The sequence below is a fragment of the Chenopodium album genome, chromosome 6 (genome assembly GCF_948465745.1).
Source record: "Chenopodium album chromosome 6, dcCheAlbu1.1, whole genome shotgun sequence".
Lineage (NCBI taxonomy): Eukaryota > Viridiplantae > Streptophyta > Magnoliopsida > Caryophyllales > Amaranthaceae > Chenopodium > Chenopodium album.
This window is the reverse complement of record NC_137839.1, coordinates 390,083-416,532: the sequence shown is the minus strand read 5'-3', so window position 1 is coordinate 416,532 and position 26,450 is coordinate 390,083. Positions and strand designations below refer to the sequence as shown.

At 35.8% G+C, this 26,450-nt stretch overlaps 2 protein-coding genes across 2 annotated transcripts; one reads left to right on the top strand and one right to left on the bottom strand.

The window, feature by feature from the left end:
• Positions 1-2,417: 2,417 nt before the first annotated feature.
• LOC145635482 (26S proteasome regulatory subunit 4 homolog A-like) lies at positions 2,418-12,319 on the top strand. Its single transcript, XM_081686768.1, has 6 exons — positions 2,418-3,027; positions 4,255-4,500; positions 10,607-10,776; positions 10,883-11,099; positions 11,206-11,346; positions 11,961-12,319. Exons 1-6 carry the CDS (start codon positions 2,551-2,553, stop codon positions 12,042-12,044), a joined length of 1,335 nt encoding a protein of 444 aa, XP_081542894.1. The 5' UTR covers positions 2,418-2,550; the 3' UTR covers positions 12,045-12,319.
• Positions 12,320-16,476: 4,157 nt separating this feature from the next.
• Positions 16,477-26,445, bottom strand: LOC145635481 (uncharacterized). The gene is made up of 15 exons (XM_081686766.1): positions 26,148-26,445; positions 24,613-24,692; positions 24,286-24,403; positions 23,989-24,167; positions 22,408-22,490; positions 22,150-22,334; positions 21,350-21,411; positions 21,070-21,178; positions 20,879-20,998; positions 20,412-20,531; positions 19,225-19,345; positions 18,984-19,140; positions 17,615-17,687; positions 17,095-17,222; positions 16,477-16,966 (listed from the first exon to the last, which is right to left on the bottom strand). The coding sequence occupies exons 1-15, from the start codon at positions 26,221-26,223 to the stop codon at positions 16,844-16,846; spliced, it is 1,734 nt and encodes a 577-aa protein (XP_081542892.1). The 5' UTR covers positions 26,224-26,445; the 3' UTR covers positions 16,477-16,843.
• Between the last annotated feature and the right edge of the window lie 5 nt (positions 26,446-26,450).

Here is a 26,450-nt window from a genome sequence, read left to right as displayed (position 1 = left end):
GGTTTTGAGGGTGGTGGTGGTCAAGGCAGTGCGGCAAGGGGTGGTGGTGGCGCGGCGAAGGGGGGGAGTTGTGGAGGAGGTGCGGCGAGTGGGTGGAGTGCCTAGGTGGTGGCCAAAAATGGTTGAAAGTGAAGGAGAGTGGTGGTGGTGTGGTGGTTGGACTGGTGGTCTTCCATTCATTTCATTCCTTTGTTATTCAAAACAAGCAACACTCCAAAATTGGGGGATTTTCATTCCATTCCATGTCTTTCCCTTTGTTCATTCCATTTCGATTCCCTCATGCGAACCAAACGGCCCCTCAAGGGGTTGTTTGATTGGGGTTAATAATCAAAGGGAAAGGGAATGAACATGCCCCATTCCCTTTTGTTGTTGTTTGTTAGTCACTTTTAATCATTTCCTTTACCCATTTATATATTTGAGTTCACCCAAAACCCCTCTACATTGATTCCCTACCCCCTAGACTGTTCCATTCCCTTCCCTTAGCCACCATTACACCACCATGCCCCACATCCGTCACCACCCACCCTACCCCCACCGCACAACCAAGGCCGGCCCTTATGGTGTGCAGCCAGTGCGGCCGCACAGGGCCCAAATTTAATTGGGGCCTCAAGTGGTAAAATGGATAGATAATATGTGCTGCATTAGATATACATACCTAATAATTGTGGTCTAGTGGTTAATGAATTCTAGTGTATTGTTGGAGACAGTGACCCAGTAGCAACTTTTTTTATTTTTATTTTCTTTTATTCCAAAGCATTCTTTTTCCAAAGCATTCCCACTAAAAGCCTTAATTTTCAATATTTTAGCAAAATGTAAGTGACAATATCCTTTATATTTCATTTTTGATGATTATCACATTTATATATTTGTTTTTTAAAGGGCGGGAAAAATAGCGATTTTGTTTTCTAGTATAAAAAAAAAGCCGAGTAGAGAAATTTCATGTAGTACCAAATTATATACTTCATACTTGCACAGGGCCTCCAAAAAGGTTGGGACGACCCTGCGCACAACCACCACCTAGCCACCTCGCCACCCATGCTTCGCCTCTCGTCGACCCTCGATAAGCTCGCACCTCCCTTAAAAACCTTCCCTGACCCCTCCTCGAAATTCATTGCCCCTGTTAGCACCTCCTCTATCCCTAGTCGGAGGTCATCGTACCTCCCTCATCCTTCCCCTACCCCATAAAATATCTCCTTTCCCGAAAAACCAATGAGCGAAGTTCGGATAATTGGGGTTTTTGTCGGGTTTTAGATGATGGATAATTAGGGTTTATGGGCGGGTGGAGGTTTTCCGGGGAGGGGAGGAGTTATGGAGGTGCGACGGGCTCCGGGGGATGCCGATGAGGTGGTGGCTCAACGGTGGGATTGCTGGAGAAGTGGGATTAACGGAGAAGTCAAGGAAAAGGGGGTTATGTGGTGGTGTTGGTGGTGGTGATTCCCTTTGTTTTTTGTAAAACAAATAACATGCTATATGGAATGGCTTTCATTTCATTATCTTTGAATCCCTTTGTTCATTCCATAATGTTTATCTTGTGCGAACCAAACGACCCCTAAGTTTATTATTATTTTCAAACTAAAATTTTATAAATTTTGATTTTCATACCGTCGCTAGTTTGACATCTTACCTTCACTATCAACTGTATGAAAGTTATTCTTATGCTCACAAGATCAGTTTCAACTACCAAATAGTGGTCGGATAGCTATTTGCAATACCCATAATCGCTAGTTTTTTCAACTAGATTAGTGCTAAAATATTAAGAGTGGTACCCACCTATTTAATCCAAGTATCTAACACTTGATATTGAATCCCATCTAAAGATGGCTCTAGGTCGTGCTGATTTGATCCTCGGGTCAGGCCAACGTGCTTAGGGTTAGTTAGGCTCGTGCACGACCCAAATCCACAGGCCATCGCGTCGGGCAAATTGTGCGTGCCGGGTAGTGCCAAGCTTGCGTGCCTAAGCAAAATTGCATTGATTTTAGCATGCTTTTGTTGTGCCGGCCTGGCCATGCCATACCTTATCGTGATTCTCCCAAATAAAGGTGGACCTAGCCCGGCCCACACGCACAACATCGTGTCGTGCGGTACTAGGCTTCGGGCTGGCCCGACCCAATGCCATCTTTAATCCCATCTACCTGCCATAATACGTCGTAAATCTTTATAGGAGTCTCGGAGGTGTCAAAATTTACTCGACTAGCCGACCTGTTCTGACCCAAAAAATACCAATTAGAAGTTTGACTCACATGAACATACTTTAATTTGACATAATTTAATTTTAAAATAAACTCGACCGACCCAACTTCAACAAACTCGACCCAAATATCCGAATTGAGACCTCTCTTAACTCACATTGGAGCGTTAGTTGGATTCCTCCTCAAGAAACCAGTCCAAAGACCAAAGCAATACACTCTTCCCCTTAAGGCCCTAATTCCCAAAGTTTGCCATAGAAAACCCCTTTCTCTTCACTATTCTTTTCTTCTCCAACAGGATTCAATTCAACCTCTCTCTTCTCTCTCCTCTCTCACTGCAACAACACTCAGACACTCCACAACAATGGGTCAAGGACCATCGGGTCTAAATCGCCCTCCAAATTCCGGCGACAAAAACCAAAACTCCGACAAGAAAGACAAGAAATTCGAACCCGCCGCACCCCCATCTCGTGTGGGTCGAAAGCAGCGCAAGCAACGAGGCCCAGATGCCGCCGCACGGCTTCCCGTCGTAACCCCACATACCAAATGCAAGTTAAGGCTTCTTAAGCTTGAAAGAGTCAAGGATTACTTGTTAATGGAGGAAGAATTTGTCGCTAATCAAGAAAGATTGAAACCCCAGGAAGAAAAGACTGAGGAAGATCGATCTAAGGTTGATGATATTCGTGGCTCTCCTATGAGTGTTGGGAATTTGGAGGAGTTGATTGATGAGAATCATGCTATTGTTAGTTCTTCTGTTGGGCCTGAGTATTATGTGGGTATTATGTCTTTTGTTGATAAGGATCAATTGGAGCCTGGATGTTCAATTTTGATGCACAATAAGGTAGTTTTTTTTTTTACTTAATCTATTGAATTATTGATTAGTTGTGATGATCTTTTATTGGTGTAATTTTGGATCTAGTATATTATGGAAAAAGTAGAAGCTTTCAATTTGATTTTACAATTAGGTTTTATGTTGTATTACTTTGCTTGGGAGGTGAGGAAGTATGTGAATGCGATTGAGGTATTGGAATTGATACGGCCAAATGGTATGAGTTTGAGGGGGTGGATGAACTACATTGGTGGGGGATATTTGAGGTGAAAAGCATTAGTGTCTAGTGACTTGAGGTGCATTTGTATGTTTCTCTTAGGTAAAGTGGAAACATTCAGTTTAGTGCTTTTATGTTGTATTAGTTTGCTCTGGAGGCGAGGCGGTTGGAATTGTATGTGAATGAGGCTATGTGTGCATATTTTAGCTTTAGGGCCTTCGCGTGAGGTTAAAGGGTTAACTTATGCTCGGGTCATAGGGATTGGGATTCAAATTGAGATTGAATATGGCGAAATAGATATGAATTTGAGGGTTCTTTGAATTATATCAGGGGAGAAACTTGGGATAGTCTAAATAACTTTGGTTGGTGATTTGAGTTAAAGGAATTTTTTGTTAAGAAGATTTTTGAATTTTATGATGATTTGATTTCGAAGTAAAGGAACTGGTATGTAGCTCCATTCTTATTCATCAGTATAAATAATTATTTATGTAGTAGGAACTATAACATAGGGAGGATGCGCGTTGATCGAGGATCGGATTGGGTGTTGTTAGTTGTTATTTCTTTGTCAAATTTGAATTGTCAATGTTTCGAATCATATTTGAGGCTTGGAGTTAGGATTTGGGAACTTCTGTTTGAAACAGTCTTAACATATGGTGGAGCGATTGGCTTGTGTAGTTCAGTTAATATTCCAGTTAATGAAAGTTTGTGTTAATAGTTTTTCATTGATATAACTAAGTGATGATTTTGATACATCATCTTAGCATGTAATGCATGTGGTTATGACAATGAGATGGAACTTCATATTTTTGGTCTGAGTAGCACAGCTCTTACATTTTCCAAAAAAGAGATGGTTTGGAGAATCAAAGTATAGGTAGATGACATTTTGATGGAATTCTGTTTTAACTTGGCTGCTTTGGCAATAATAGTGTTTTCTCATTACTCCATCTATCTGATATACTCTTAATGTTGTGACCTTGTTTCTGAATTTGTGTGCGTTAATCATGTCAAAATTTCTATTTTAGGTCCTTTCAGTTGTTGGAATTCTCCAAGATGAGGTGGATCCTATGGTGTCTGTCATGAAAGTTGAGAAAGCTCCATTGGAGTCATATGCTGACATTGGTGGGTTGGACCCCCAGATTCAGGAAATCAAAGAAGCAGTAGAACTTCCCCTTACTCATCCCGAGCTGTATGAGGACATTGGAATTAGGCCTCCTAAAGGGGTTATACTGTATGGAGAGCCTGGTACAGGGAAAACTTTGCTGGCCAAGGTAATTTTTATGCCTGACTGCTGTATTATTACGTATGTTTTCTTCAGAGTAGAGATTCTTGTTTAAAAGCTATGACAAAATTTTATTTTCTATGTGTATCTTCTTTCTGTTATTGTTTCTAGTCACAAAACTATGCAAGGTGAACAACCCTACTCATGATATTTGTCATTGCATATTGTTGTGTCCTCTCTCCTTTGTTTGAAGTCCTGCCTTTATAAAGTCTCCACATACAAAGTAAAATTTTAGATGTTGTGAATGAGTTTTTTGTTTTGTAATGCATGGGCTAAAGGTTTCTTTCTTATTGAAATTGACTCTGGCATAAGAAAGTAATTTTTTTTTTATAAGGGTAGAAATATGGTGTGGGTTTCTAAAAAAAAGCTACTCTTTCCAAAAAAGCTCGACTTTGTCCCAGCCATAGTTATCTTTCTGACACTAAATTTTATTGGGGAATCATGTCTACTGATCTGTAAGGCTTAAAAATCACTTCAAAAATCTTCGGGCTTCTGTAATATTAAATTTTTCCCAGTGCACGCAAATTTCTGAAGAATTTTTTAAATACGAGGAACCAAATTTAAGGGACCCTTGGTATTTAGCACCTAACCTTTGGTGTTCTTCATAAGCCATAGCATCTATGAAATTGTCAAATAAACTTTGCTACACACAACATTTTCATCTTGATTTTGTATGATGGCTTTTGATCAATTGTATTTCTTCTGATATATTTCAAAAAGGTTCGTACTAATTGTACCACACAAAGGTGGTTTATCTGGCAAGGCCTAAGCTAGTGAGATGCAACATCGTTTCTTGTTGAAGCCAAATGTTTATCCAGTAGATTTTTCCTTCAGTAAGCAAATGGTAAAGAGGGAAGGTTTTTACTTTTTATTTATTTATTTATTTATTTTTGGATTAGAGGTTTGTGGTGATTAGTGAGGAAGTTGGTGGTAAGGTTGATCTTATACAGATTGAGTTACTTAAAAATTTAGGTGGGTTAAATATGTGGGAAAGTTAGAATGAAGCTATCATATACTAAAAGCTATTATGTAAGGATGTGTTGCAGCTTTTTGGAAACATCATATATAGGCAAGTGTTACATTTATATGGAAGTAGAGGAAACAATTATTATAGCCCCCGTTGTCCCCAATATCACACGTTTGCTGGATAATAGAGATGTTATGTGTATAAGTGTATTTTTAAAAGAATGCGGTGAGGTAGGTCTCTTGGATTTTCTTTTAAATGAGATCTCTAAATTAGTTTCATAAGGATTGATATCTCCTTGATATGCATTACATGTAATCTAAGCTTATTCCTTAATTGGCATAGATCTCAGATGAAGAGGAAGTTTTAAGTCACTATCTATTATCTAAGAGTCATCTTGGTACGTCCATCATCTGTTTGCTTTTGAAATTGGTGACTCTCCTTTATGGGTTTTAATTTAAGTTTGAAAGTTGTGGTTATAATGTCAGGTGGTATTTGGATGATTCAAATTTTGTTCAGGGAGATGGAGGAAGTAGATGTTAGTGTTTGAAGTGGATGCAAGATAAAATGACGAGTGAAGATTCAATGACTTAGAAAGACAGGAAGATAGTTTCTTTAAGGTTACTATAGAGATCATGTAGGATGCGATGAATATGCTGTAGGAGATCTAAGTGAATTAGTGAAGTAGTTGAAGAAGTTTCTTCCTCCCTTATTAAACATTGCAACATGTGGTGGATGCACCCACAACCTCATACACATTATGTCTCATCATTTAGATCTCTATCTCGGGAATTTCTAGCATCTGGTCTAATATATCATTACTTTCAATCACATTGTTTACCAACACATTAATCATAATACCCAGAGAATTTTGAGACCTGGACCAGAGCACCTTGGACAACCAAGCCTATTCAACTAAAGAACCTTTTTTAATCATTGTACACTAATGAGGAGACTATTACACATAAGATTTAATCCTAATAAATGATCTTTCTAAGGAAGGAAGGCGATGAAATGACATTCATAATTTTTTTATGAATATCACTATTGAAACAAACCTTTTGGAAACCTCAACTAATCAGTTTACCCCCACATTTCTAGAACAAGGCAGCATGAAGAAGGTTTATGATAAAGGGAGCTTAGTTTTTGAATGATAAATTGGAATATTAAAATTTTTGGGTAGGTGGATCATCTATATGTTACCAAAACTTCGAGTAAATTGGCAGTTTAGTAGAAGTTTTGTACAAGTTCTTATCCATCTACAGCAAGTATATTTATCCGCTCATTCTATATGTACAGAAAGTACCTTGTGCCTTGTCCTTGATCAAAGGCGTAATGTGGCATGCACCTTGGCTAGTCTTTTTAATTAGTGCAGTGCCTGGCACTTTGTTTTGTTTTGTTTATTTTTTTTCCCCAGCTCTGTCTTTCCTATCTCCTAGGCACATGTTTTGGGATTGGGCATACCTTTTAGAACTATGGGCTATCTGGATCTTGAATCAGCGTGGGTGGTTTTTCTCGTTACTTTTTTGTCTTTTCCCTTAGCTCCTCTATGTTGGCCAAACAGGGTTGAGTTCTTTGTCCTTTCCTCTTTTCAACCTTGCTTGGAATCTTATGCTCTTGATTTGCTGACTACTTGCTTCTTAAGTGACTAATTGTCTGTGCCCCTTGTCATGTATCATGCACTTAATATTGTTTTGAGAATGTCCTTTATTTCAATTTGAGTTGTTGCTTACCTTTCGAATAGGTAGCTTGAGGTTTTTTAAAATTGTTTGGTGTGTTTGGGAATTGGGAGTTGGTTGTTGTAGTTACTGTAAGCGATCTCTTTGGAGTTTTTGGTGTTATCTGTATGAATGAGAAATGTAAGAAAATTCCTTGGAGATTGATACTTATAGCCTTTGTAGGTGATAGATCTCCTGATCGTTTAGTGGCAGTAGTGCACACACTCTTTTTAATCGTTACATTTGGAGATACCTTGTGGAAATTACAGACTGTGTGTTGGTGGCCATGGATAAGCTCATTGGGCATAGGCTTCTGCTGGCTCTTAAATGATTGGAGGCAATATTTGTTGTCATGGCTGTGGGCTGATTTAGATTTAGGGGAAGGGCTATAGCCTATAGCCTATAGGTGGGAGGTAGTTGACAAGGGAATAAACGTGTCGTCAATCGTCTATCCCTAGATCAAATACAATTTATACAACCTAAACAAACCTAATACGAGTATAAGGCAAGCATAGGGGTCAAACCACAGAGAACGGATAAACACCACCAAATGTTATCGACAATTAAGCTAGTCTGGAATAGGAGATAAATAAACTAAAGTCTAAAGATGCTAAAACAAGAAATAAAACATTAAGGCACCAAGGGAAATGGGTAGGTGAAGTTGACGCTTGATCATGCAATAACAAAGTAGCATATCAATGGTAAACTAAACATGCATGAATATCGAAGTAAAGGGTCCAATCTAGCCGCCTTCCGGGGTCAATTGGCTTCTCCTAACATAGCCTCTATGTTTCCATATTAGAACCATATACTAGGAGGTACTATTAAATAACAATCGATAGTAATGAACCTCAACTAAGTAAACTTCCGTTACTTGTTAGCAAAGACTCATCTTTGATCAACTAACAAAGTGCACAAGTGCACTTGCAAGAAGACCAAAGAATATCAAGCATGCAAAGACTTTAATCACCATTAACATAACCCCAACATTAAAAGCATGAACAATTAGCAACTACACCATCCCCACACCCTTGGCTAGGTGACTACTCACAAATCATATTGAAAACAATATCAATCATCAAATCAATAAGCATCAACATGATTAATAAGCAAAGAAGAAAAATCAAAGCAAATAAGCAAAATAAAAAACAAAGGTAAAGAGAAAGAGTAAGAGATTGCTCATTAATTGAAGATGAAGGTCTACAAAGGATTGAACAAGCTCCTTCTTCAAAATCCAAGTTCATCAATGAAGAAAACCACACTTTCTCTCTCTACCAATGAAGACTAATCCTAACCTAAAACTAATTAGAGAGTAGAATAGATAGTTATTGAATGTTTTTTCTTTCTAATTACCCCAAAAATGGGTATTTATACTAACTTAATAAAACTAGGAAAAATAGAAAAAAGAAGGAAATAAATAAAGAAAGAAAAGGAAATAAAAAGAAAATAAAAGAGAAAAGAAATAATAGAGAAAAGAAATAAGAAAAGGAAAAGCAAAAGAAATAAAAATAAAAGAAAAAGAAAAAAAAACCCACAAATCCCCCAAAAACCATCAGACCCCGATTTCCCCTTCTTCGAATTCTATGGCTGCTGCTATCATCATCGAACAACCATCATCAACGGCTCAAATCACCTTATCAAAACACCATCATCACCGACATCTTCATCAACCAGCAATCAATCAAGGCCGTTCAATTTTCATTAAACATCATGTGCGAGTCTCGTGAAATGGTTCGATCGAACCGATGGTTGGTTCGACCGAACTACGGGGTTGGTTCGGTCGAACCATGGGTGTGTTCGACCACTCCTCTTCGAATAACAAAACCTCCAAAGTCTCTGACTCGTACTTCGACCGAACCCTCAACGGTTTGCTCGAACCTTGAGAATTTGCTAATTGCTCTGATTTTTGGCCGTTGTGCGAATTGGTGGATTGATGTGGCGCAAAGTGCTGCTGCTGGTGATTGTTGCGAGTGCGGCTGATTGTGGGTGTAAATTGGGGCGGTGGTGAAGTTGGTTGCTGCGGTTTGGGCTAGTGGAGATGCGGCTGCAATTGGGTGATGGTGGTAGGCGTGGGAGGCGCAGCAACTGCTGCGGGCTGCTGCGGGCTGCTGCTATAGTAGCTGTTGCGGTGATGATTGCTGGTGGTCAGGTGCGTGTGAGTGGAAGTAAAAGGAGCAGGGGATGTTGATTGGTTTTGGTGGGCTGATGTGTGTGTCGATTTGGGTGGCTAAAGGTGGAGATGTGCGTGTGATTGTTACGGCTGCTGTGTGGTGGTGTTGGCGGCAGCAGCTGGTGGTTGAAGGTTGGACTGGTGGTGAGTGGCGTTGTTGGTGGTGAGGCTGGAATGCGTGGTGGTTGATGCGTGAGTGAAGGAGAGGGAGCAGGGGAGTGAGATGCTGTTGCTTGGGGTGGTGTAGGATAGTGAAGGGTGTGGTGATGGTTAAGATTGGGCAGCAACTTTGGGGCTTGAAAGCTTCTTGGATTGACACCTTTGACTCGAGCCTTCGACCTCCGAGCACGATCCTACACAACCAAATAAAAACAAGGGAGAATCGGGACAAAGATAAAATAAAATAAAATGAAAATAAACAAAGGACGAAATAAAACAAAACCACGACAAATAGAATAAAATAAATAAAATAGAAATAAATAAAATAAAATAGAAAATAAGAGACATAAAACTAAACTAAAAACAATTAAAACTACGCAAGCAAATAAAATAAAATAAAATACGAAAATAGACTAAAACTAATAAAATAAAGAAAATAAACTAAAATGCTCCAAAATTACCAAAATAACTAGAAACTTTATTAAAGAGAAAACAAAAGAATAAAAGGAAAATAAGGGAAAATAAACACGGAAAAGACTCTAAAACTACTCCTTAGGAGTGACATAAATGTCACTCATCAGTAGTAAGAGGCATTTCCTTGAATTTGTCCCTGCAAGTTATCTTTCTGACACTTAATATTACCGGTGAATCATGTCTACTGATCTTTTGGCTCAAAAATCACTTCAAAAATCTTTGGGCTTCTGTAATATCATATTTTCCCCAGATCTATGCTGTTATCAGATATATGGCCAAGTTGTTGAATAATAGATAAGACATACAGTGCAAATTCGGCTAAATGGCCTAAATATATGGCACTGTTTGGTTTTTAAGTTGCCATGGTTCTTTGTGATGATTGGAGTTTGTGTTTATACACTCTTTTTACTACCTAGCCACTGTCTGTATGTAGTAATTGTAATTGAGTCAGACGTTTAGGAAGGAACCATTCTCAAAATCCTTTAGTTGAAGAGACATACTATATAACTCTTTATTATCTTACATCTTAATATTAGCAGATGGCATCATCTCTCTTATTTATGTTTTTGTCCTCTGCTGTTATAATTATGATGGATGTTTTCTTATTTAGGCTGTAGCAAATTCAACTTCTGCCACATTTTTGCGTGTCGTGGGAAGTGAATTGATTCAGAAATACTTGGGTGATGGTCCCAAATTAGTGAGGGAACTATTTAGGGTTGCAGATGAACTTTCACCATCAATTGTTTTCATTGATGAGATTGATGCGGTGGGCACAAAGAGGTACATATCATTCCTGGTTTATCTAGTGCTGTAAAATCAGTTGATAATCATATATACTGTTTTTTTTCCTAAATTGTGTTGGTTTTTCATTTGATCAATTCTGCAGGTATGATGCTCACTCAGGCGGTGAGCGTGAGATTCAGAGGACTATGTTGGAGTTGCTGAACCAATTAGATGGATTTGATTCTAGAGGAGATGTGAAAGTCATTCTTGCAACTAATAAAATTGAAAGTCTTGACCCAGCATTGCTTCGTCCTGGGCGAATAGATAGAAAGATTGAATTTCCTCTGCCAGATATTAAAACCAGGAGACGAATTTTCACGGTACTTGTCTAAACCAAGAAAATGTTCATCTGTAATTAACATTATATCTTTATGTATTGGAAGCCTGTAACATGTGTAATCACAACTGTGTTTGCTTTTAATATAGATCCATACGTCAAAGATGACATTGGCTGAAGATGTCAACTTAGAAGAATTTGTGATGACAAAGGATGAGTTTTCTGGAGCAGACATTAAAGCAATCTGCACAGAGGCTGGATTGCTTGCTTTAAGAGAACGGCGAATGAAGGTAATGCTTTTATACTCTATTTGGCGAATGAATACTTCTGCTTTTGGTTTGTGTTGTCTGGGACTCTGGGAAATTATTGAACCTGTCAGTTATCTCATATGGATGATTTTGTCTTTTGCAATGTTGCTGTAGTGCTCTATAATTGGCCATTGGTTGACCATTTGGGTAGGCGGTGATAAACGATTAAATTATGCTAATTGTAATGAATTGATATGTTTTTTGCAAGTCCCATGCCAATGTTCATGGCAATGCAACTATGAAGAACACAAGTATTAGATGTAGAAGCATAGCCATGAACATTGGCATTAGACTCAGAAAATTACTTATGTCGATGTACTCCTAACCATTTTTTACCGCCTATCAAACGGGACATATAAGTGCTTCTATTTTACATATCTAATTGTCACTGGCCTGGTTCATGCAGCATTTGTTGAATAGGTTCTAATATCTTAATGTGGTTTAGTATTATTATCACAGTGAACTATAACTATACAGGTGTGGTTATTTTGAAAGTCTTCTTTTTAACGGGTCATATTCTTGTACATAATTCTGTGCTGCGATTCACGTAACGCTCAATAAGGTTGCTGATTAGTACATATAATAATATGGTTCAGGTAACCCATGGCGACTTTAAGAAAGCCAAGGAAAAGGTGATGTACAAGAAGAAAGAAGGTGTTCCAGAAGGGCTTTACATGTAGAGTTGTTTCTGGAAATATTATTTCACAATTTATGGTAACGTGCAGCTGTTATCGAGTTTCATCATTATTACACCATTATTTTTTTTCTTCTCAATACATTGCAATGTTTTTAAATAGATTATTAACTCTCATTTAGATGAAGTTTACATTCGTAAAATCAGCTGATTGTTATACCATTTGAAATGTACAAATTTTCTTAAGATGAATTTTGAGCATCTTAATGCTCATTTTCTACGGTAGATCTCTCAGTGGTTCTTTTACTATGATTATTTTTACATCAGTGTATTGTATTTTGACTTTTTCCTATTTCCTTCTTCCTCCTCTTTCGTCTTCTACCTTCGATCTCCAGCTATAACCAACCAACCTCCATCTTCTTCCTCCAATCCCAACCCATGACCACCTCCATTGAAGCTGCTCAGGCTTTCCTCTCAAGAATTACCAATTCTACCACCATAAGCCGAATTAAACTAAAATCATAAGAAAAAATGGTGAATAAATGGCTTAGTTAACCTCGAAGGGTAATGATATCATCCTACTCCATTGACGAACATTGTCATGTTCATTTTTTCCATTAAAGTTTACTTTTTTCTACATTGACGTTCTTCGTTTTCCATTGAAGCCTTGGATTTGTTTTTCCTTGAAAATTCAGTTTTTCTACAGATTAGGCTCGTCTAGTTTCAAAGAAGCTCTTCTGAATTTTTTTCATCGGTAATTACTACCATTTCTTTAAATTGTTCTTATTTGGAATCTTTATACATGTTGCTTTTCAGTTTTCACAGTTTAACTTTGATTTATGATTTGACAATTAACATTCACATCTTACATACAAGTAAAAGAAGTAAAACTGATGTTAACGTTAATCTATTTACATACACATTGAAACAATTCAAATAAGAGAGATGTCCCAAAAAATTTTTTTTATTAAATAATCTTGATGATAATTCATCTTCAAAATTTTATAGAGGGAGTACACTTTATTCAAAAAGAGATATGTAGGTTTACATATATATACATACATATCCCTAACTATACAACCTCAAAATTTAGGATAGTAGAATAAACAAAAAAAGTGTTACATTTGATATTATTAATATTATTACATAGTAGATTAATAAATATGCTACATATTTACTATTCTACTATATATACTACCTCTGTTAATTTTTATGTGTAACTTTGGGGTATTATTTGTGAGATAAAATATTTTAAAGTTGCACATAAAAACTAACGCAGGTAGTATATAATTTGTTTAATAAAGATAAAAATCCTTAATTCATAGTTCCTTGTTTATCACCTTTAACTGGAGCACTATTTTGATCATCTCCCGGATTTTTACCACATTGGGTACCCTTTTCACATCCTCGAGTATATTTGTTAGCGGGACCACCAAGTTGTTGATTTCCTTTTCCGTAAATTTTATTTCCTTTTCTAATTGCACCATATGACACAAAATTATTTGCTTCACATATTATTGAACTAAATAACACCATTACTATGATTATTGCAACTATATTCTTTCTTGAGATACCCATTTTCTAGATTTTGCTACCTTTTTTTTTTTTTTGGTAAATTATGAGATGGAATCTAAATGCTTGTGTTTTGATGGAGAATGTTTTATTTGTTATTACAAGGACGAAAAAGATTTTCAATTTATAAAGGAAGAATGTAGGCTAATTACGGCGTTGTGGAGTGAGAAATGAGGTGAAGCAATTTATTCGTTAATTCGTTAATGCATAAACTAAATTTATGCGATTTTATCTTTAACTAAAATAAGGTTTGTCTATAATTTGGTGAATGGTATATTTAGTTTAGGCTTTTTGTGTTTTTTTTTTTCATCATAACTTAGTATAGGGAGTAGGGTAGATTAATATAATGCACTTAAATTTAAGCACAAAAGTCATAAATATTGACAATCTAGAGAATTACAACTAACATGGAGGATAAATAACTAATCTAGACATGAACAATTAGCAATCAAAACTATAATCATATGATGCATTTAAAAAAAAAAAAGAAGAAAATAACTGTAACGGTGTAAATAAGTAAACACTACAAATAACAACCCTAAAATTAATTAGCACTAAACAAAGGAAAATAAGCAAAATAAATAGTCACAATAACATGTATGTATATGTTAGAGATATCGGAAAATATATGTGTGATATATTTTCCGTAGATATCATTTAAGAGAATAATATATTTAATTAGGATATTTATGTTAAGATATTATTTTGAGAATATATCTTTAAGGTTTATGGTTAGACATATATCTTTTAGGAATATTGTTTTCTATCTTATGAGCTTAGGTTTTGTATAAATACTCAAGCCATTGATGAATAATAATCAAGTCATTCTATTCTATTTCTCTCTAATTTGTCATGGTATCAAGAGCAGGTTAAATCTTGGGACCGCTCAAAAAAAATTTCCCCCCTGCCGGTGGGTTAGAAAATTATACTCACCGGCGGGATTCATAAATTTTACCGAAAAAATTCCGCTGTGCAAATTTATTTTTTTGTGAGTTGATTCGAGCATGATTTTGCTCTTTTGGATATGAGTTTGGTTTTACTCTAAAAGACCAATAAGAGAATTGAGTGTGGTTTACTCTGAAAGACCAATAAAAGATTTGAGTGTGGTTTACTCTGAAAAACCAAGATTTGAGTGTGGTTTACTCCGAAAAACCAATAAAAGATTTGAGTGTGGTTTACTCTGAAAAACCAATAAAAGATTTGAGGGTGGTTTACTCTTGAAAAACCAATATTTGATTGGAGCTCGGTTTTGCTCTAGAAAAACCAAAAATTGTTATATTTACAGGTTCGAAAAGAATGACGTTCCTGTTTGATTGAAGACTGATGAGTTCGAAAAGATGAACGTTCTCATCATTGAAGATTTTTTTTTTGAAGGGGGCATCACAAGAGTGTGCATCTCGACTTCAACAAAGTGAAGAATTTCCAATCGCAACGTTCGTGTTACTGCCGTTACGATTGCGGGAGGGTGTTAGAGATATCGGAAAATATATGTGTGATATATTTTCTGTAGATATCATTTAAGAGAATAATATATTTAATTAGGATATTTATGTTAAGATATTATTTTGAGAATATATCTTTAAGGTTTATGGTTAGACGTAGATCTTTTAGGAAGATTGTTTTCTATCTTATGAGCTTAGGTTTTGTATAAATACTCAAGCCATTGATGAATAATAATCAAGTCATTCTATTCTATTTCTCTCTAATTTGTCAGTATAGCTCATAGGTAAAAGTGAGGGTGAGAAGGACTAATTGATACAATTTGTATGTATAGACCATAGGTAAAAATGAGGGTGAGAAGAACTCATTGATACAATTTAGATACGAGTATGTGACCATTTTAAATGTTTTATGAAGCCTATAACTGTAGTTTTCGACGATTAGTAGGATAACGTCATGAAATTAAATAGAACAATATAATTTTTAAATTAAAAATCTAATGGACAAAAGGACATAAATTTGCGTTACTAACCTTTAACTAATTTTTTTGACTAGAATAAATTTTAAAAATTTAGCAATGTAAATTATTAAAAACATAATATGATTTAGTACATAAATTTATTTAGTTTGTGATATTAATTATATGTAATTGAAGTTATCATCAAGCATAAATCAGTTTTTTTTTTTTTTTTTTTTTTTTTTTGATGAGAGAACAATGAAGATAAAGGTAAAAAGGTTAATAAAAAAGAACCCAATAAATTGTTCGTTTTAGAGAAAAAACGTACGAAAAATAAATAAAGTTTTTATTAAAGGTGTTGGTGTAATTTTTTATTCTTCAAAACCTTCTTTGTTTAAGGTTATTTTCAAATTTATTTAGCAGATGCTAATATACTATTAGTCTATTACTTGATTACAAATTTTGGCCAGTTACATCATTAGTTAATAGTATGACCATTTTACAAAGAAAAAGTATTGTGTGAATCGAATTAAAGGTATCCACCCCAACACTCAAATAAAATTGACATTAATAATTGCATAATTTCCTGTAACAAGTGAAATTGTCAAAACAAAGCCCAATTCACACACTTTTCTCCGTCTCCTACAAACTGTCCAAGGAATTTCACGTTCTTAACACCACTGCCTCTGGACAATCTCCGGCAACCCCCACCACTGCCACTTGGCCCACCAATTGCACCCCACTTGGCTTGCGAGAGTATCATGTTCAATGTCGTGAAAAGTAAGTGGTTGTTTGATTGACATCTAAATACACAAGAATTACAACTTCAAAATTAAAAATTGTAATCCTTGGTTTATTAAGAGATTTTAAAACAAACGAAATTGATAACTGACCTAAAAAAAGTAAAAAAATAACTAGCTTCAGGTGTACCAGTTCCAAGCCATACAACTAAGAATTTGTAGACAATGATGTAGTTGAATTTCATTGCGGTGAATAGTAAACAAAAGAATAGCAAATAGCAGCAGTTCCCTTAAATTAGAAACGTGAAGCAAGAGTTCATAAATCTATCACCGCGAAAAGTAGGTACTAAGCTTTACATAACCCGTTTCCTTGTTATAACTATAATCAATAAGTTAAGAAGGCAAAACCAGCAACGAAGAACAAAACAAACTGGCTATACAGTAAATAAAACCCCAGAAAAGAAGCAAACTAATAAACGAGTGAGAAAAATTAAGAGGAAAAGGAGAAAGTGAAATGTACAACTCCATATGGTAAACAATTCCTTTTGAACACGAAAGTGTGTATGAGCAAGGAAGTCACAAACTTATAAGCTCAGAAGGACTCTCGTCTCATAGCTGAAGATACTACCATACCACCTAAGCCAAAGCTTCAGCAATGATGGACCGATATGAGACTTGTTTATCATAAAGGTCACGGAAAATCCTATACTTCGCATCGTGGTACTTGTTCACATTGGGATCTTTGGATGGATTAATGACCTACAACATTAAAGGGTTAGTACTAGCAGAATGAATCAATTGTCATACATGGAAAACATGCATGAGTGAATGAGTGATGGGCATATACACCTTCTTATTATTCCAAAGCAATATACATAAGTTCCTACCTGGCCTGCTGCATTCAGTGCCTTCATTGCGTCATGTAGGCTGGGATATTTCTTTGCTGCAACAGCACCCAGAATAGCGGCACCCAATAATACAGACTCATTTTCCCGAGGAAGAATTACTGGGTATCCTGTGCAAAAAATTGATTTTTTTACAGACTATTTTAATAAAGTTGATAAAGTACTAGAGAATATCAATATCATTATATCACTTCGTGTGTTCATTACTATAGGAAGAATATAAACACAGTTAAACACACTCTGCTTTACAATAAACAAACATAAAGGAGTTAGCGGTTCTACTTTTCATCTCCAACTTCCTCTTTAGAAAAAAGTGAAGGGAATTAGGTAGGTTCGACAAATTCAGACAAAGAACAGACAATACTAGTTTGATCCGATTACCATTAAGCAACTAAATAAATATATCTGGAATTTCAGAAGGCTTGTAGCATATATTTACTGAAAAAATTTATTTAGTTTTTAGGGAGGGGGAGGAGGTAGAGAAAGATAATCAGGTACAAACCAGTAATATCAGCATGCTCTTGTATGTACAAAGGATTCTTTGCTAGTCCACCACAAGCAAGAAGTGTGTCTATCTGTTGAAAGGGAAAATTTAGATTTAGGAGCATAGCACATCCTGGGAAAGATCATAACAAACCAAAAGATTATCAAACAGGAATAACAGCCACGGCAGTCAGCACACTAGAAGGTGTTTCCAACAGAAGTCCATGCGAAACACATTCAGGCATTCAGCTAGCTGAGTCTGATAACTTGAGCAACAAGAAAACAAGCCCTCAACTCTTTGAGCAACAATAAAATACATTATGTCAGTTGGCATATCTTAAGCAGACTTTCCTCTTTTTCAAGCCATTTATCCTCACTAAAAGTTTCCCATACACACCTCTAAAAACCACAAATTTTCTTGGTATGGTCAAGTAAACAATATCCCATAATCATCATATTACAATAATGAAAATGATGATGATTGATGATGATGAATATTCACATAAAACACTCTGATAAGCATTGATACTCCAAAAAACTAGAGTTTACACTATATACCCAGCTATAGGTGGTTAAACAAATACGTGAAAAATATGCATATAAATATATTGACCATAGCCTAACAAAGGTGCTTAGCATGAACATAGTTTGTAAATTACCCTATTGGAACGCTAATACATTGTATAACTTTATTTATAAAATTAATTGAAACTTGAACAAAAGAAAACAAATTTCTGAATTGTAGAAAAAAAAGTTAAATAAAAGAAATTGACCCAACAACCTCCTGTACTCTACTGCCTATCACCTGATATATGCACAGTGCACACTACCCCATCCTCACTCAGTTCCCATCTGCAATTATAACAACCCTTCAACTTCACTATCCCTCTCTAAATGTCCCTAGAAACCACCAGTTTCTGAAAAAACACAATTACTAGCCCACCCAAACTATCCACCACCTATATCCTAACCAATCTAATAACTTTACCTCCGTCAAACCCTCCCTCCCCCCCCCCCCCCCCCCCCCCAAAAAAAAAAAAAAAAACAAACACAAAACTGAATATATTTACATTGATTAGGGTAAATTAACAACTAATTATGCGTATTGACATATTAAGGTCATTAAATTCACTTTTGTTCACATTGTTGATAGTTGAGATTAATTTTCCAAATTGTGTATACATTTGTAGTTTGTTCTCGACACATGGTTGTATATATGCACATCACCTTTACATATACCCGGGGTTATAAAGTAATACAATCATATAGTCCCACAAAGTGATATCTTATGAGTATTACACTCATGAAAGCAGTCTCATAAAGTAGTATAAAGCCCCTTTTATGTTGCAATTTGGGATGTTAAACGACGACAAAATATACATACTTACTTTATGGCCATTGGCATTGCATTGCTCAATGATGTGACGGGTGCCATACGCAATACCTTGTACAGTGGCAAGATATAAAAGAGCAAGTTGCTTTTCACTTGTGTCAAGTGTTAGACCACTGACTATCCCTTTTGCGTTAGGATCTGCAATAGGAGACCTGAACCAATATGCAAATTTAAAGATTTATATTCTTAGGTACCCATAAAAATTAGAAATCAGACTTATTTGCATTCTGATTTACCTATTCCCATGAAAGTCAGGAAGGACATGCAAATCCTTTGTCAGAGCAGAAAGAAATGAAGCATCAAGCTCCTGCATCATTGATTCTAACATTTTGTTTAGAAGTGCAAACACTGTGGTCCCTGAAAGATAAAAGAAACCAGTCAATCACCAAATTTGAACTTGAAAAGGCTGATTGTGATTAAACCAAGATTAAATAATCAGCATGACCCAAGGTTAGTGAGGTGTGAGATAGGGAATGGTTGGCGCATTCATTTTTGGGAAGATATTTAGAGAGGAGATTTGACTATTTGTTCTGGTTTCCAAGGTTTTTCATGTGTCTATTGACTCTTCCCTCCATAATGCACCGGTGTCAATTTTTATCGCAATAAGCAGATTACAATATATATATATTTATGAAGGCCACTACATGATAGGGATTTAGAGGAGCTTTCTTCCTTAATATAGATTTGGGAGATTCTTTTAGCAGATGTGGTGGATTCTAGGGTGCGATAGGAAACTTGTCAGGATCTTATACTAGTAAATCGTTTCTTTTCTATTTGACTCAACCCCCTCATAATCCAGTTTGTCCATCAGAAAATTTGTGGAAGCCAAAGGTTCCTCTTTAGGTGAGGTCTTTTGTGTGGGACTTTGGCATTGGCTAAGAAGGTAATATTAATACTTATGACAAGAACGGAAGACCGGTTTTGGTTATTTCACCTGATATTTGTATGCTTGTCGAGCTACTGGAGTTCTGGTGAGTCTTGTTTTCATTTATTTACTTTGTGACGTGGAAAGATAAATCTAAAGGAGGATGTTATCTTTGTATGAGGATTCTTATGTTTTACTTTTAGAGGTTGTGCATTGGCAACAAGTTAGATTTCAAGGATTTGGAATCAAGAGAGGTTGAGGCACAGTGCTATTACAAAAATAATGTGGCGTATTTTGTGTGTATGGCTGGAATTCAAGGGTATTTTCAGAAGTCTCTTTGTCTTCTTAAATATTATGGAAAACAGTAACTTATTAGGTTCGTTAAGGGCTAAAGTAGCTGAGACTTTTAAGAGTTGTTCAATTAGGGAGGTTCAAAGAAACAGGATTAATATGCACTTTTGGTATCAGTTTAGAAGACTGTTTGTCAACTTATTTTTAACTTCTTATTACATCTGATAAATATAGTTTATTTATTAGTTAAAAAAAAATCAACATTACCCTGAGAGGCAGTACGATTTGCCAGATGTGGAGAAGCTACATGGTTCTCAATTATGTGATCCAAGAGTGCCCCAGTGGCACTTTGACCGCCCTCTGTAAGCCAGAATTGAGGTACCATTGCTGAACATGCGGAAAAGATAATGCGGAATCACCTCTCCAATTTTCAGATAGACAATCAAACAGCAATAATCAACAATAGAAAAAATAAGTCTTCCACACAGAGGAAAAAAGATTTTTGTGTATATAGTATATGCTGCAATCTGCTATATTATGACACATTGACACAAGATGTTTATGAAACACGATGGAAGTAAAAAAACAAAAAATTGATTCTGCAAAGCAATAATTAACATGAAGTATGAACATAGCGTCATAGCTTCAGCCTGGAAAAGAGACCTAGCACTAGAAAGGTTCAGCAGGTAAAAAAAAAACTAAGGAAATAACATGGTGAAAACTGAAAAGCATACCAGACCAAAATGGTCCCCAGACCCCTGGAATGAACAACTTGCTCTGAGACACAGCCATGTGGCAAGTAGATGTTCCACAAACCAAGACCATACGATGGCAGATTCCATCCTTCTCATCAGCTGAACAACTAAATTTTTATCAGACAGTGTAGTCTATGAGCTAACAAGACTGTTAGAAGAGCAAGATGTACCTTCACATTTCAAGTCAGATGCTGGCAAGCTTTCCATGACCCCAACTCCACCTGCATGGGCATCAATTAAAGATGTTCCTACTGGAGTGCCAGCTTCCAAACCTAGTTCCTGAAAAACAAATATTCCTGAAAAAATGAAGCAGCAACACTTATCTACAATGAGCACGTAGAATTTCCTCCCAAGCCCACTAAAGGAATGTAGCTACATATTATGTTGAATGGATTCCCAAGGAAACAGCACTTGAAATCATTGTGAACTCTTCAGGACAAAAAATCTTGCCTTTGCAGCAGTTGGTGTCAGACCAGAGCCCAAAGAATGCCCAGGGAAAGCAACACTCCGCCCTATTAGAAAATTAAGAGAGCAATGTAGGGTTCATAAGATACTACATATATACAAATAGGAAAAAGAAAATGAACATAAACCTTAAAAAGTAGTACTTCCTCTGTTTTTTTTTTTTTTTTTTTTTTTTGTTTTTTTTTCCCAGTTGCATCACTTTCCTAAAACGGAAGTTTCAAATTAGTTGCATCACTTTCATTTTAACAAATAAATTCTCTCTATCTCTCTCCTTTCACATGGGCCCTATCTATCTTTTCTCTCCACCTCTCTCTACCTTTTAACTAATAATTGCCCTATCTCTCTCTACCTTTTAACTAATAGTTGCCTAGGAGTCCATGAAAACCAAAGTGACGTAACTAAAAAAACAGAGGAGGTATTAAAAAAAAATTAAAAAAAATAAACTACATCAATAAATGTTTACCAAACAAGCCTAAAATACGTGAATGACTGTACAGGTATATAATGCACATATCCAGAGGGAATTCTTCGATTGACTTGGTAGTGTAGACTATCAGGTATCACCTTAACTTTGTTATTGACAATACAGAGATGAGAAACTTTAGACAGGAAGCTCACCCTGTGCACTATTAATACACGTATTATATTCTAATCAGCATAAGTAGTCTAGGTCTTAAGATTACTAAGTTGATATGTTCAATCGAAAGGGTTTTATAAATTCATAAAGCAGAGTGAAGTAGTAGCATTAAGCAGTTTGGCACAATAAAAAGAAGCATGAAGTATACCAATCTTGGCATGATGTCCATCGACCAAATCACCTAAGCCAATCTCCTCCCAAAATTCATCATCCCAACCACAAGCTTCCATATCACGGGAATCATTCTCATTCAATTGCTCCAGGTGTGCATGACCCAGATATGTCCATTTGCAAACAGTGGTGCAAAGGCTCCTCGTATCATCACCAGTTGCTCTAGAAAGATATGTTAACTAAGAATTAATTCAATGTTAAACCACACTAATATAAGAACAAAACAGCCAAGTACCTATAGGACAGCCAGTCACTTAAGTCCATCCACCGAAAAGCCATTGACCAGGATTCCTTGAGGTTTTCCTTAACCCACAAAAGCTGCAGAAAAGCACTCTTATAAATCATGTCCCACATAATTCATAGCTTAAATGTGATGCATTTCAGGAGAAAAAAAAAAGGTTCATAAGCTGATTATTTTTGCTAAAATTTGACTTTGAAGCTAATGCATTGGGTCAAGGTAATCCAAAAGCAGGGAAAATAACAATTCTGGTATTTTTTAGCAGCTCTGTCCCTCAAAAGATGCTCTAAAGCACTGACATTAAAAGAATAAGGATATCCACTATTTATACAGTTTCAATACAATATAGCTTAATCCCCATAACTTCCACAAGTTCCACCTTTGCAAATCTAATTGCTAATATTGATCTCGACAGAATTGAAGATACATGGTCAATTCTATAATTCTATCTCCCCTATCTCTCGAGTATCTCAAATTCATTATTCATATGTGATGTTCGGTTGATTCTATACCCATAACAGCTAAGGCTTGGTCTCCTCACAGTCATTGCTCAGCTAGCATCCTCAAGTAGCTATAGAGCTTGTTGATTGAGTATATTTTTCAGCTGTACCAGTATGCATTAATCCACTTGCTAAATAGAAGATGCTAAGGAGCAAAGACCTTCAGCAATTAGCATAACTCGCAACCATTTTGTATCCCAATAAAATTATTTGTCCCATGCTGTCAAAGGAAATATTAAATGAGCCCAAAATACTATCAGCCTCAATAGGCAATTTGTAGCCACCATTTTTCAATTTTTCAGTTGGCTTGATGCTTCGAAAACTTTGGTCCACAGCCCACTTCAAACACTTTTAGTTTCACAATATAATATGCCGTCTGAATGAATGATCCACAAGGAGAACCCAGATAAATATTATAATGCTGCAGAAAGCCAGAAAGGTGTTGGGAAAAAGGACTACTAGATTGACTATCAGTCTAATCCTAATGTTTGTAGTATCTAATTGGGATTCGAACAGAGTTCCCTAAGTTGTTCAGACACCTTATATTGTCAAGAAGATGCTGCAAGGCTGCAAAAACAGTTAGCAATGCATCTAGAAGTAGCAGTATGTTAACAGCCTAATGGCCCTAATGAAACTGAAGCATTATCTAGAACCTTAAGCGATGGTTAAAGAAATTATCTCCAAATAAAGAAAAACCTAAAAATAAAATAATAATCTGGCATGTTTGAGTCTTTCAGGCTCAGCATTTGTTTGTTTTACAATCCTCATACAGCAGTGGCAGTGTGGCACACAAAACAGAATATTAACGACTCTTATAATAATGTTCCTCTAACTTATCTACATAGATGCAGATATACTTAATTCTCTCTTCTTATTTAACTTTGGAAAAATAAACCTTTTAGCACAAGCTCCTATATGGTGGGAGTGAACCATGCCTGTTTGCAACATGGATGCTAATTACAAGTTTTTCTGAAAACCAGATTCAGTGTGAGGTTTAAGCATCAAAAGAATTTCACAAATTTGCTGCCCATGAAGGGTATTGCACACCACAAAAAGAATATATTGAACAAGCAGATACCTTTGGTGGTTCCATCTCAGGAGAAAGAGATCCCCCACAGTATTGCAATACAGGTGAGTTAGAAGCATTGATCCTTTCAGCTTGCTTTACAGCTCTATGGTCCATCCAAACAATAACATTTCTTCTAGAATCACCACCCCAAGAAACTGTAACTGGGGAACCATCAGAATCTACAGCCACTGGAGAAAATAAGCGACATTAGTCAAATTTCAGAAAGTAACTATATAAAGCAGTAAAACCTAACCTTAGTTTTCAAAGACAAACTGACAAAGTACAATTATGAAACATTTTACCCACCAAGGGAACACGTTGCTGCAAACCCAATCCCCACTACTTCTTTTCCATCAACATTTGCAAGAGTGCATGCTAATTTAACAGCTGAACAGACAGCAAGCCAGATATCGGTTGAAGATTGCTGGATAAAATCAGGAGAATTAAACCTCCGAAAAATAATAAATAAAAAAAAAAAAAACCTTGAATGTAATTATAAATAATATAATGTACTCTGTATCTCATACAACTTCTTTATAAGAATTGCAACACAGATTTTCACCAATTAGACACCAAGTAACAAAGAGAAAAGATGGTGTTGGCTTACTGTTATATCTAAGATAACTTTCTCACCTCAATACAATCACCCTCCTTCCAAATTTGTATGGGACAGTTTCCAAAACCTAAAAGCTTACCATTCGCATCAAACAAACCTATATCAGCACAAATGTGTTAGAAACAGCCTAGGATAAAGAGCTAGACTACATTAAGCAACAAATTTATAAGGAAACTTTGCTATACTTTTTACAGTAACTAATAGAAACAATGTAAATTTACAGCAACTAATAGAAACAAAGTTATAAAGTTTGTTGATTGGAATCATGGACCCTCTGAAGCAATGTAAATTTCTACATCTCATTGATGATCTTTCCTCTTATCTCATGATTCTCATCTAGAACAACAATTACATGACAAATAGATATGAACTTATATTCAGTTATTTACAACCTAACGTCACTAAACTGATGCCATTTACTAGTTTATAGAAAAAAAATAATAATCTACTTGAATCCGGCAAGGATATCTATAAAGGCCATCAGATATCAGATTGTTGAGGTGCGTAGCATTTTTGCAGATTTCCTCACTTATCTACATTAACATAAAACGAGAAAATATTGAAATATAACTAGAGACATAAATCCCTAAAAGAGTTTGATGTTGGGTGATGAAAGAGCAAAAGTCTCTCCAAACCAATTTACTTGCTATCAGAATCCTAACCAATACAAGCATACACAAATATGTAGTCTAAACATTTCGATCCTTCAACTTTCAAGTCTACAAGTTACGCAAAAATTCAAAAACATGTTAAGCGGCAAAACAAAATCATATACTCCATAAAAGCTACATTCTTTAAAATCTCCTAGTAAGCAATGCCTTACTATTAGAGATTTGAATGATTAACTTAAGAGCTTGTACTTTTTGCACCTATCAATAGTTTTTATTTTTGGTAAATTAAAAGGCTTTTAGGCAGCATTTTTAGATATATTGAGGCTGAGGGCCTGAGGCACAAGGCGTTAGGGGTCATGCGTCTTTTGTGGTCTAGGCAAGGCAATTATGATGCCTTGGTGCGCCTTGAGCCTTTTTATACATCGGTCCATACTTCCATGGTTCCGCTTCACTCAAATAAATAGTTGATCAAAGAAGAGAGCATAAATTGCAATTTTTGCAATTAACCTATCAAAGCTTAAAATAGCAAATAACAAATGTCTCTTCATTGACTTATCCACCTAAACTAACTCAAATCACTAACAATAACACTATACAGCACAATATCAATACTAATCTGTACAATTCATTGACCTTCTCATTTCATATGAATCACTAAAAACAATGTTCTTATACCAAATGTATATCCTATAGTTTATTTACATGCAATCAAAAATTAACTTAAGCATTACAAATTAGCAGCTAATGCAATAAAATCAACAGCAACAAATTAAAAAACAGAAAAAGTGAAGTAAAAAAAATACAAAATATTCAAAACAAAGGCATTTTACAATTTACAATAAAAACAGTGATTACATTGAATTATTTAAAATAAATTAGTGTATGATCGCATATATAAGAAGGAAACGACGTCGTAAGGAGGAGAGAGAGAGGAGGAGAACCTGCGCGAGCGCTGCCGGTGCCGACGTCGACACCGAGGAAGACGGAGCGAGGAGGGGCGTCATCGGCGCCGGACATTTTATTCACGACGGAGTAATAAAGCGTTCAAGGGGTGGCGTTGGTTCAATTACGGGGTTGTTGATTATTTTTGTTTTTTTTGGCCGTACATTATTATTTATTATTTTTTTTTTTGGAAATGTTCTTTTACTTTTATTGTATTTTTAAAAATCATTAAATGTATGTATATCTTCCTATCTTATCTATTGTGATGGGGATTGATGACGAGATTATTGATTAATGACTAT

Coding starts and splice junctions, on each gene's coding strand:
- LOC145635482 (XM_081686768.1), top strand. CDS start 2,551: ATGGGTCAAGGACCATCGGGTCTAAATCGCCCTCCAAATTCCGGCGAC. Junction 11,100..11,205: donor CCAGGAGACGAATTTTCACG/GTACTTGTCTAA, acceptor CTTTTAATATAG/ATCCATACGTCAAAGATGAC. Junction 11,347..11,960: donor TAAGAGAACGGCGAATGAAG/GTAATGCTTTTA, acceptor AATATGGTTCAG/GTAACCCATGGCGACTTTAA.
- LOC145635481 (XM_081686766.1), bottom strand. CDS start 26,223: ATGTCCGGCGCCGATGACGCCCCTCCTCGCTCCGTCTTCCTCGGTGTC. Junction 22,335..22,407: donor AGTGACTGGCTGTCCTATAG/GTACTTGGCTGT, acceptor ATATCTTTCTAG/AGCAACTGGTGATGATACGA. Junction 16,967..17,094: donor CACTGAATGCAGCAGGCCAG/GTAGGAACTTAT, acceptor TTAATGTTGTAG/GTCATTAATCCATCCAAAGA.